Here is an 11,738-nt window from a genome sequence, read left to right on the forward strand (position 1 = left end):
TTTAATCTGAATTGAAAAGATTTCAATAAGAAACATAACATTTATTCAGATGCTCTGCATTTTTCCACTGTGCAGTGAAGTCTTTCGGCATAGCCAAATTTTGGACGTTTTTCAACTTTATTGCCCAGCTTAAAACATTTGCTGAAAAGTAATCAAATGTAATGATTCACAGTACTAACAGTCAGTGTCTTAACACTGCAGGTTTTGTGGTCAGTTTCACTTCGTGCACTTCTGTCTTTCAGTGTCTTTGATTATACCACTAGGGGGCGGCAAAATTTAACTCATTCTACGTTTGCTTTATCTGTGATGCATTTTCAAGTTGTGGCAATGACAGAAAAACATATAGAGTGAAATTTTATATCTGACTTGCTTTATTTACTAAAATATGACATGTTAGCTGCACATAAACCTGATAAGTGTGGCAGAAGAGCATGAACACATGAGAAAAGAGACAGGATAACCACGGATAGTTTACATAAAGGAAATGTACAGTTAAAGAGTTTAAAACTGACAAAGATAAAGAAGTTAAACATCTGGACAAAGAGGACACCTGCCATTAAAACAGCAATATAAACAACTCTTAAGATCAGGAAGGAGCGATGACTACAGTGGAAATCGGAGTATACACACTGATTGCCAGAAGTTATGAACACATTTCTTTATGTGAAGTGATCTGGATTCTTAGGAAGTAATACCATCTTTTTTAAGTGATTACTTTAGTGCGATGATTAGCTGATGACCTGTTTGCTTCTTTTGTCTTTTTGGCGAGCCTTGTCTTGGCCTTTCTGAGGAAGGTTGGCGTCACTCTGGCTGAGCGCGGACCGTGTGACTGTGGACATGCCGTCAACAAACTTTGTCTTGAAGAGCACGTTGGCGTTGGTGAACATGCCGTCCTTCAGGGACACTACCACAAACTGCAGAGACACAATTTTAAAAAAAAAAGGTCACTTGAGTGCATGCGTTGCTTTTTGATGCACTCATAACAGGAGTTAAAAAAAAAAAAGTGATGTCGTGAGAGGTGGAGTCATTGAGGGGAGATCAATATATTCTCTCCTGGTGGCTGCAGCAAGGACTACAAACCATCACGACATCCAGTAAAAGACTACAAGACCCACAATTGCAGGCAGGCAGTCAGGACACTAATTGCTGTCCAGCTGAAACAAATCAGCTAATTAACCATAAAGAGGGAGCTGAAGGGGAGCAGCAGTCAGTGCACGTGGAGAAGACTGGAGTTTTGATTTACATGCCTGCTTTTGTTTTGTTTTAGAAAGCAATGCTTGTCTTCATTCCCTGCACCCACACCTCCAAAGCTCCAGGAGAAAAGCTCCTGACCTCTCAGGACATCACAACATGCACATAATCACACTGGTCTATTTAAGACCGAATGTCTTTGCACAACAATTAAAGGCTTTCTAATGGAGTTAGAAACGTGCACAAGTGTGTTTCAACATACCTGTGAGTGTCTAAAATGTGTGCGCAGCATCTGTCCGATGTTCTGCGTGTGTGACAGATCCAGGGCGGCATCCACCTCGTCCAAGATGTAGATGGGAGCTGGTTTGAAAAGCAGCATGGCCAGGATGAGAGACAATGCCACCAGTGATCTGAAAACAGACATGAAGAGAGTGCTCAGTAAAGTGACCGCCTTCTTTATCATCCATGGGAACCTTCACATCACACTACCAAAACAGACAAAAATAACTGACACTCGATGACCATAAAAGTGCTTTTGCGGACCTTTGCCCTCCACTGAGCTCGGTGAGGTTCTCCTTCCAGGTGTTGCCCAACGCCACCTTAAACTCAAGACCCTCCAGCACACCACATCCTTGGGGAGGAGCCAGTTTAGCAGTGGCCCCTGGCAGCAGAGTGGAGAAAATAGATCCAAAGTCCTTGTTTACCTGCAGAGGAAGGGAAATATTACAAGTGAATGAAAAGCAACAGCTACAGGCACTACAGTGAGGTCCAAAACATTGGGACAAATGATTTAAGGGTATCTTCAGAATTTTGTGTCCAAGTGAGTGATGGGAACATTTTTTTTAAATTGGTCCAGTAATGAGCAAGAAAGGTGCAGCTGCAAACAGGCTGAAATGTAATAATAATGGGAAACTGAGCACTGTCGATGGATTTGTACTAAAAGTGTTTTTTTTGTTTTTTTTTGTTACTGACAGTGGGTTAGGGTTGCAACTAATGATTATTTTGATTGTCAGTCAATCTATTGATTATTTTCTTGGTGACTGATTAGCTGTTTAGTCTATAAAATGTCGGAAAATGGTGAAAACAGTTGATTAGCATTTCCCAAAGCCCAAGATATTGTCCGCAAATGTCTTGTTTCGTCCACAACCCAAATATATCCAGTGCGTCATATCAGCAGAGTACAGGAACCAGAATACATACACATTTAAGAAGCTGGAATTAGAAAATTTGGACCTTTTTTCTTTAAAAAAAAAAAAAAAAACCTACACAAACCAATTAATCGATTATAATAATAGTTGCCAGTTGATTTAGTAGACAACTTTTTGATTTATAGTAAGAAACAGCCCTGAAATCACCACTAAGAAAGACTTAATTTAAATATACAGTCATTTTATCATTATAAAAAACACTTCATTCAAAGTCAACAGAAAAAATAAAAAGCTCACAAAAGCTGTCTTGGTTTATCTTTCCAATCACCAACTCTGGTCTGGTTGAAAAAAATAAAATAAAATAAACCTTACTCATTGAGTCAGATATGAAAATAAACTGACTGTACACACTGAAATTACTGGGTATTACTGTGGGATATTTAGATACAGTCTGGTGGGTTTGTTGATGGTGATTTTGGGGCTGTTTCTGGGATCCTTTCCATCGTGTTGTCAGACACTTAAAACAATAGCAGCCTGTCAGTGGCGGCCTGTTTTGCCGCCGCTGGCTGCAGCGCTTTCTTTCAATACTTTTTTAAAAACTTCAAACCAATTCAAACCAAAACCATAAGTGTTCAGTTTTAACCACTGATTGTAAAACATTAATGCAGTTGAATATTGTTGTATTAGTTTCAGTTATATGTACCAAGTCGACTGGCAAAACCGTGAATGTTGTCTCACAGTATATGTAGTCCAATGTTAGGTGAAAGAGAGTGACAATTGCGAATGAAGGGGGAAAAAACGTGCTGAAAGAAAGCAGACCTTCTGCCACGCCACGTTAAGAGCCTCATTCTTCTTCTGGTCCAGCTCCTCGATGGTCTGCAAGATTTTGGCTTTGTCGTTTTCCACGATCCTCTTCTTCTTCATCAGGTCATTATACTGCAAAGAGGAAGACAGTAGTGTGGAATAGACTAAAAGATATTTAAAACTGCAATTGTAATTTTTGCATTTGTGTTGACACAGCAATGTCTCCGTGTCTTTGTCCTCACCCTCTCCTCCGCCTCATTCAGCATGTTCATGGCCCTCTTGTTGACGTTTCTCTCCAGCTTGGTGGTGGTCTCCTCCAGCTTCTTGAGCCGCTGACCAGCCTCACGGGGGTTATTGGTCTTAAAGTCATAAGAGGTGTTGGGCTGGCCGAAGAACTGACGCTCCGTCGCAATCCAGTCGTGTTCCTCCATCATCCGAGACACCTGGAGGAAGAACGCATGACGACAGGGAGAGATATGGAGAAATCTTTAACGGACCCTAATCATACTTTCAGGGAATTAAAAGATCATGGAATTAGACCGATGTTACAGACATCTGCCTGAAGAAAATTAAGAGTGAGTGTGTGAGTGTGTGTTTACCTTGTCAGCAGCTTCCTGGCTGTCTTTGCGGTGCTTACTGATGTTGTGCTCCAGCTCCTTGATCTTCAGCTGGATTTCGTTGTTCTGCTCTCTTATTTTATTAGCCTCTGTGCTCTTACCCTAAACCATTCCATTGGATACAAATGATCAAACCAATGGTCACATTTCTTTAATCCCAAGCAGTAAATTTAGTCAGCACTAGACCATTAAGAAAATGAAATAGAAAAATCTAAGAGGAAAGAAACAAATAGAGTGTTTCTAGTAGTTTCTTATACATAAGTTAAACCCCATTAAAGCATTAAAGGGAAAAACTTGTATTCACCTTAAGCTCTTTGTCCTGAGCCATGATCACTTCCTTCTGATTGGCCAGCTCCTCCTGGGCTTTACGCACAGCCTCCTGCGCAGCAACAGAGAATGAGTTATGGTGAGAGGGAAGACAAATGAGAACAAGAGAGTAAACGTATTGTTTTACCGATTCAAAGCCTTTGTCTGCAGGTAAATGGTAAATGGACTGTACTTGTATAGCCCTTTTCTAGTCTTATTGACCACTCAAAGCGCTTTCATACTACACTGTCACATTCACCCATTCACACACACATTCACACACTGGTGGCCGAGGCTACCGTACAAGGTGCCACCTGATACTCAGTAACCATTCACACACACGCACACTCCGATGACACGGCATTGGGAGCAATTTGGGGTTCAGTATCTTTCCCAAGGATACTTCGACATGTTGCCCCGAAGAGCCGAGGATCAAACCTGCTAACCTTCCGATTAGAGGACGACCCGCTCTACCTTGACCTGTATGTAAACACACACACTCACACAACGTAAAAATTATACAAATACCTTGTTCTGTGAAACAGTGCAAGCCATGCTGTCTATCTGCTCCTGGATGGCCTTCAGAGCTTCATCTACAGCCTGAATCTGCTGCTCATAACCGGCCTGCTCCCTCCGCAGCTCCTCCAGCTCCAGGGCCACGGCGTCCGACTCCTGCACACAAGAGCAACGAAATAAACACATGAATAATTGACCAGAAGCAGAAGTAGATTCTGACTGCTGCTGCTTGAAAAAAAAAACCCAATACATCATAATGCGCTGACTGTGTATGATCATGTGTGTGTCCGGTTGGTGTACCTGCTGCTTCTGTTTGAGCTTCTTGTTGAAGGCATCAGCTTTGGCCTTGGCTGCATTGAGTTTCTGCTGGGCGGCTTTCAGCTCCTTCTCTCTCTCCGCCTCAGCGTTCTTCATCTTGTTCTCCAGCACCTTGTACTTTTCTTCAGCCCGTTTCTGCACGTCCTTGGTGACACGCAGGGTCTCCTCACTCTCCTCTGGTTAAGCAAACGCAACACACAATTCAATTAGCACAAAAAAAAGGCGAAATCAGGACCAATGTGGTGTTTTAGTGTCAACTTTCTATCTTATGTCTTTTTGTAGAGTTTGCACAAATATCCCTGTTAAATTCGGTTCTTTTAAATTGTGTGTTTTCAGCGTTCTGACCGATGGCCTTGCGCAGCCTCTCCAGCTCCTCTTGCTGCTGGTGGAAGGAGCTCTGCTGCATCTTGGCCTGCAGTATCTGTTCCTCCTCCACCTTCAGCTCATACTGCTGCTTCAGCTGACGGTACCTGCGGAGAGAAAATGTGATGAAGCAAAAAAAGGAATTTGGAAAAACAAATTAATACAAAAGCCTGACTGATACAGGACTTTTGGGGCAGATAAAGATTAAATATAATAACATGTAGGCCAAATAGTTTTATTTTTATAACGTATCGCACAACAAATTACTGTTGGCAGGGAGCAGTAAGAAAAATAATAGCATTGCTTTTGAAAAGAGTAATGGGTAATGTATTACATTTTTTGAGTAGCAAGCCCAACACTGGTTATCAGCCGCATATTCACCCAATAAAAATGTCTGCCCTAAACTAATACTGGCTCATATACTGACCTCACTTATCCTTCTATGGAACCAGGATCATTTCAATACAATAATATTAAAAATTCATACTTCTCTGCGGTTCCTTTGAGGCTGGCCAGTTGTCGTTCAGTATCCTGAAGTTGCGCCTCCTTTTCATTCAAGTTGTCCCGAACCTCCTTCAGCTCCTGCAGGCTGGACAGAACGGATGCTGACTGGGAGCGAGCGCCTGAGAGAGAAAAAGCAGGGAAAAAGAAACTCCATTACTCTGTATGACGATCAGGAGTTTATGGGTGTGTGACAAGATGATTTTATATGATATGGATCACGTAAAACTGTTATTCCAGGTATAATGTTTAGAAGCCTTAGAAAACTGTGGTGAATGTTAAGTAATAAATAAAACATTTGGATGTGCAGTATAACAAGTTTTGGCATGTTTCTAGGTGACCTCACATCCTGCAGATGACTCGGTGGTAAACACAGAATCCTTGTTGTTCTCACCTCCGCTCAGAGTCCCCTGTGGGTCAAAGATGTCCCCTCCAAGAGTGACAGTCTTGGTCATCACCTGCTTATCAAAAGCCACCTTTTTGGCATTGTCCAGGGTGTCACACACCAGTGTGGAGCCAAAAACGTACTCCATGGCCTTACGCAGGTCAGACTCATAGCCCACCAGGGACAGAGCTGTGTGGACGTTGTTCTCTCCAACCTGATAGGAGAAGGAGAATGGACAGAGGAGAGTTATCAAAGGGATGATCTGACAGAAGGACAATTTCATTTCCAAACCGCTTTGTATTTAGACCTCTCACCAGGTTTTTGGCAGCAGTCACCACTTTGTCATTGAGTGTTTTGGCAGAGATCTTGTTCAGAGGGATGATGGTGTACCTCCGCTGCAGCTCTCCCTTCTCCAACAGTTTTTTACCGGTCACCTGGCAAAAACAAAAATCACATCGCCAATTGTCCCAGTTGACTGCAAATGAAATACCTAAACATGATTGCACTAAAATAACATGACCACTGCCCACTAACACACCTACCTCTGTGTCAACTACGATGTTGTAGAGCCGTCCTCCTGCAACAACCTCCAATCCTGTCGCGTAGGAGACGTCACGGACCGTGATTAAGTTAGCCAACAGCCCCTTCACTTTGCTGCGGTCCCATCCTCGCTCTGGGTCTCTATAAGACAGCAGAAACTATGTTCAATATTTAACAAATGCTGAAACTCTTCTCAGGACCAAAGGCAACATGATGAGACTGAATTTCATAGACAAGCTCACTGGGAATTTTCTCCTTACTGCAAATTTCATACACATGTACACTTGTTCAGTCAGTTTTCAATAGATTATTCAGAAAAACACTCAGATCTGACAGAACCTATTAATTATCTTTAAGAATCAATTAGATCATTTCTGCCACAAAAAGCTTTTCTCAAGCTTTGTTCCCATATGAGTGCTTTTGCTCTCTTTCTCTCAAATGTGATGAGTAAGTCATGCTGGTCAGACTTTTACACATGCTTCCATTCAAAATGACTTAGAGTCAATTAAATGAAGCGTTTGCTCATCTAAAAGAAACCTTTCGTTAATGATCATTTTAACTGATAACAACTTTTCACATCCCAGGCCCTGGTCTTTGTCAGACCGTGATTTATAATTGCCAAAGTGACACCGGACATTATTAAATGGAAATTTTGCAGGCATTACACGGTTTTACTCTTTGCCAGAATACAAGCTGCAACTCAGGTCGGAGTCTGAAGTTACCCACGCAGAAAACGACACAAAATCACATTATTTTGAAGGATTTAGCAAAGCAGCAATAGTGATTCCCATGTTCTAGGTATTTGTTTAAAAAAATAAACAAATAAATAAAAATCACAATAGCTGAGATTGCCAGTACCCCCAAGGGCTAATTCCCATCAAGTAATCCAAAACATTTTTGAAAATTCCCAGCATGGAATCTGGAATTCATTATGATGAGCTGCAATAACTGAAACCACTCCATCAATGATGCAGAGTAGTACGGCAGAACTAGTATAATAAACTCACATGCACGTGTGCAGCTTCTGACCGATCAGATGATGACTAACGAGAGCCCGGACTGACTGAGTTAACAGAATGACGCATATCAGAAAACTTAGTGTCTATAGACGCTTTAATTTGATATATTATTACCATATTCAAAGTGAAATATCAGTCTTTTGCTTATTTCACAAGTTGACACTGCAACGATGAAAACAAAATATATTGTGAAACCCAAGTTATTATGAGGCTGAGAGTAAACAAACAAAAGTCCAAACAGATATAGAATCAAAACAAACTGCACAGTTATAGAAATGATCATTTTGGGATATCCTTACTTGTACTCGAAGCGCAAGTTGGGGAAGCGGGACACAAGTCTCTCGTATGTTTCTTTGAGATTAGAGACCTCTCTGGACAGCTGTCTTCTTTTGTCCAGCAGAGTCTCCTCCTTCCCATCTGCATACAGACATTATAAATATATTTTAAAAAAAGTTTAACATGAGGATCAGCAGCTGCACTGCTCTGCTCACACACTGTACCTTCATAGTTGAGTTTAGCCAGCTCAGCCTGTAGCTTCTCCTTGCTGCTCGTTACAGCCTTCAGACTGTCCTGGTCCTTTTTGTAACCACTGTCCATCTTCTTCACCTCAGCCTGTTTGGTCTTAAGCTCAGCCTGGGCATGCTTCAGGGTCATCTGGGCCTGGATGGAAAGAAGGACAGAGACGTTAAGTATTTTCTCATCATGGAAGGATTTTAGAAACAGCAGACATGTGATGCATATCTATCTCTTTTCTCACCTGCTTGGCCTCAGTATCAGCCTTGCTCATGTCATTCTTGCAGGCCATCATCTGCCCGGCCAGTGTGGCCTCCTCTCCGTCCTCATTGGTAGAAAGGCCTGCTGACACAGCTCTAAAATGTTGCTCAGCTGCCTCCAGGTCTGCACTCTCCTTCTGTCCCTCCTCCTGTAGAGCCTGGAGCTGCTCCGTCAACTTAGAAACCTCTTTTTCTTTTACCACAAGCATTTTCTTGTCCTGAGGATGATAGATAACAGCTGATGATTAAGTATTAAGCTGTGCAAATTGCCAATAGTCGTAAAAGTACATTTTGCTAAATTACCTCCTCCATACTCTTGACAAGCTCTTTCCTCTTCTTGGTTTCATCTTTGACATTCTGCTTTTTCAGGTCAAGCGCACTCTGAGCTTTGGCGTCAACACGTTGCACATCAGCGAGAGCCTCTTCCAGAGATTTTAATACTCCATTCACCTCCTACAGATGTGCAAATAAACATCAAAGACAAAGCAATATGATTCAATATTCCCTTTTCTTGTTGAGATTTCATTAAAACATGCAAAACACAGATTTTCGATAGGGGCTACAGATCATTTACAGCGTGTCTTTCAAAATGTTCTTCGGAACTAATTTAATCCAGGGGCCAACATTGGAATTGGAAGTTGACTTCCAAAGAACAGAACTTTAGGTGTACCTGGTCTTTTTTCTTCTGTAGCTCCTGAATCTGGATCGACAGCTCCTGGACTTTGCTCTCGTTCTCGGCCATGGTGGCTTGCATCTTGGTGATGTTATCCTGCATCACCTTCAGATTCTCAGCAGACTTCAGTTTGGTTTCCTCTGCACACACAAAGAGCCAGGCCACGTACAGCCGAGACAAGTGCTGGATCTCTCGCATCAGCTTCTGGTACTCCAAGTATGATGATCGTTCCTGTAGAGGGAGGAAGGTTTAGAAAAAGAGGAAATAACCAGAAAAAATTTCATTCATTTCATCATATCTCAGTCACAGCTGGAAATGTTTAAGTTTGGATTTTTCAGTGAGCCTACCTCTTGGAGTTTATGCATGGTTGGAGTAATTTCCTCATCCAAAATCTAAAACGTAAACAAAGCAAAACAGTTACATAATTCAACATTAATTGCAACTGCTGCCCGCTGCAGAATGAACAGACATAAACGAGTCAAACATGAGTTTGGACTGGGGCTGCAACAAAGTGTTATTTTAAATATTGGTTCATTTGTATATATTTTTTTTAAATGTATTTACTCAGTTTATTGTTTGGTCTACTAAATGTCAGAAATAGTGAAAAATTCCATCCCAGTTTCTCAGAGTCTGAGGGGATGTCTTTAAATGTCTTGTTTTGTCAATCCAAAACCCAAAGATAGTCAGATTTATATAAAAAGCAGGAAATCTTTACATTTGTATGAAAAACTACCTTTTCAAAATAAATGTATTATTCTGGATGTCTCACTTACTGTCTGAATCTCCTTCAGCTTAGCCTCCTTCTTCTCAATGGTTTTCTGAGCGCTTATCTTCTTACATTCATACATCCTGGTTCCTGCAGCCTCCTCAATCATGGCAAGAATCTGACAGAAAAGATGTGGTGATTGGAAGACTTGGAAAAGGCAGGAAACGTGTGTAAAATAGTACAAATGATGGACAAGTGTGTGCGTTTACCTCTGGTGGCTTCATGTTGAGAACTTTGGTGATCCTCCCCTAAAATATTACAAACATCACTTAATATAAAATACTGTAGAGGGTTATAAACACAATCATGCACACTGCTGCAGACATGAGGACTGACCTGCATGATGAGGAAATGTGGGTTGTTGACATTGAGGCCAACAGAGCAAAACAAGTCCTGCACTCTGGTGTTATTGGCATTAACTCCATTGATGAGATATTTGTTCCTGCCACCAATCACCACCTTAAAGACAGATGTAAAACACAGTTTGAGAGTTAGCGTTGCACACAGTAACCTTGTTCTCCAGTTACAGTGCCTTCTTTAACGTTACCTGTCTGGTGACGGTGATCTCATCGTGGGTTTCAAACCCCAGAGGACTCTGGCTTTTGTTGGAGTTGTCAAAGGTGATAGAGACGGTAGCCTTGGTAATGCCACCCTGTCCATTTTTGTAAACCAAGTCTTGGAGGTTAGAGGCTCGCACCTTTTAAAAAATGAAACGAAGAGATACAAATTTCAAATATGAGCAGTTTTAAGAGCGCTAAGATGCTTTTAGCTAACCTTAACTAGCTTTGTTTTGCTAGTTAACAATAGAAAACGACGCCATACCAAACGCTACACCCTGACTAATTTAAGGTCAACAACTGGGTAAAGTTTGGCATAGAGTTCAGTGACTCTGTAGCTAATAATATACTTACATGGCTAAGATTGGAAATGCCCAGAAGGAAACATATCGAGTCCAAAATATTGGACTTTCCGCTGCCGTTGAGTCCTGTGATGGCGTTGAACAGCGGGTCAAAGCCGTTGATTTCCGTCCTCTGCGCGTAGGATTTAAATCCTTCAATAATAATAGACTTGATGTGCATCTTTAGGTTACCCTTTCTCCGCAGATCCCGGAGTCAAGATTTGCAGTGTCCAAGTATCAAATCGGTGACTTAAAAGTTGAAGCACTAAGTGTACAGCCCAGTGTTTACAACCGACCACAGGATAACTGACTCCTCTCTCCTCTAACTTGAATTTTGGCGGCAGGCAAGGAGCCGCTAGTCTGTCCCCTCCGTGCCTGAAGACTGGACCAAAAGTGTAGAGTATTTTTACACGATATGTGCACATATTAATTAAATGTTTCAGAATATGAATTCTACTGACTTGGAATTTTAAGATGATATGCAAAGAAAACCGTGTCATATAATTGTGTTTTTATTAGTCAGGCAAATTTTTAAACTACCAGATGGTCCTTGTGATAGATCATACTAACCTGTAGCGATGTTTGGCGCCATCTGAAGGTAGAAAGTTGAACTATGAATGTAAGTAAAAAAAACAAAAAACTCATGCCAAACCGTGTCAAACGCGTGATAGAGGATAGAAAGAAGCAGGATACAGAAAAGGTTTGCCGGCAGCCATGGGTAAGACTTACTGGAAACAGTTTATAGATAACAGCATGTAGCCTATCATATTTTATTATTTCAACAATGATTTTACCATGTTAAATAGTGAAAAACTTGAAGTAGCCTATGAAGCTGTAGGTCTACCCACCATTAAGAATAAAAGAAAGTCCTAGAATTAGCAATTACTGAAAAGCCCATAATAATGAGTCCCTTTGCTCCC

The 11,738-nt window shown here is 41.4% G+C and overlaps 1 protein-coding gene across 1 annotated transcript; it reads right to left on the reverse strand.

Annotated features, from left to right (window-relative positions):
* Positions 1–343: 343 nt before the first annotated feature.
* On the reverse strand, positions 344–11,151 carry smc2 (structural maintenance of chromosomes 2). The gene is made up of 25 exons (XM_042485812.2): positions 10,832–11,151; positions 10,468–10,617; positions 10,257–10,379; positions 10,130–10,168; positions 9,928–10,038; positions 9,502–9,546; positions 9,152–9,385; positions 8,785–8,934; positions 8,466–8,699; positions 8,209–8,368; positions 8,008–8,125; positions 6,692–6,830; positions 6,464–6,583; positions 6,159–6,363; positions 5,751–5,886; positions 5,246–5,370; positions 4,883–5,076; positions 4,595–4,738; positions 4,065–4,139; positions 3,743–3,862; positions 3,386–3,586; positions 3,159–3,275; positions 1,735–1,895; positions 1,454–1,601; positions 344–914 (listed from the first exon to the last, which is right to left on the reverse strand). The coding sequence occupies exons 1-25, from the start codon at positions 10,997–10,999 to the stop codon at positions 729–731; spliced, it is 3,603 nt and encodes a 1,200-aa protein (XP_042341746.2). The 5' UTR covers positions 11,000–11,151; the 3' UTR covers positions 344–728.
* Positions 11,152–11,738: the final 587 nt, after the last annotated feature.

Source organism: Plectropomus leopardus, chromosome 3 (assembly GCF_026936395.1).
Source record: "Plectropomus leopardus strain MGB_pleo_1.0 chromosome 3, ASM2693639v1, whole genome shotgun sequence".
NCBI lineage: Eukaryota > Metazoa > Chordata > Actinopteri > Perciformes > Serranidae > Plectropomus > Plectropomus leopardus.

Coding starts and splice junctions, on each gene's coding strand:
- smc2 (XM_042485812.2), bottom strand. CDS start 10,999: ATGCACATCAAGTCTATTATTATTGAAGGATTTAAATCCTACGCGCAG. Junction 8,935..9,151: donor TACAGAAGAAAAAAGACCAG/GTACACCTAAAG, acceptor GCACATCTGTAG/GAGGTGAATGGAGTATTAAA. Junction 1,896..3,158: donor TTAACGTGGCGTGGCAGAAG/GTCTGCTTTCTT, acceptor CTTCCTCTGCAG/GTAAACAAGGACTTTGGATC.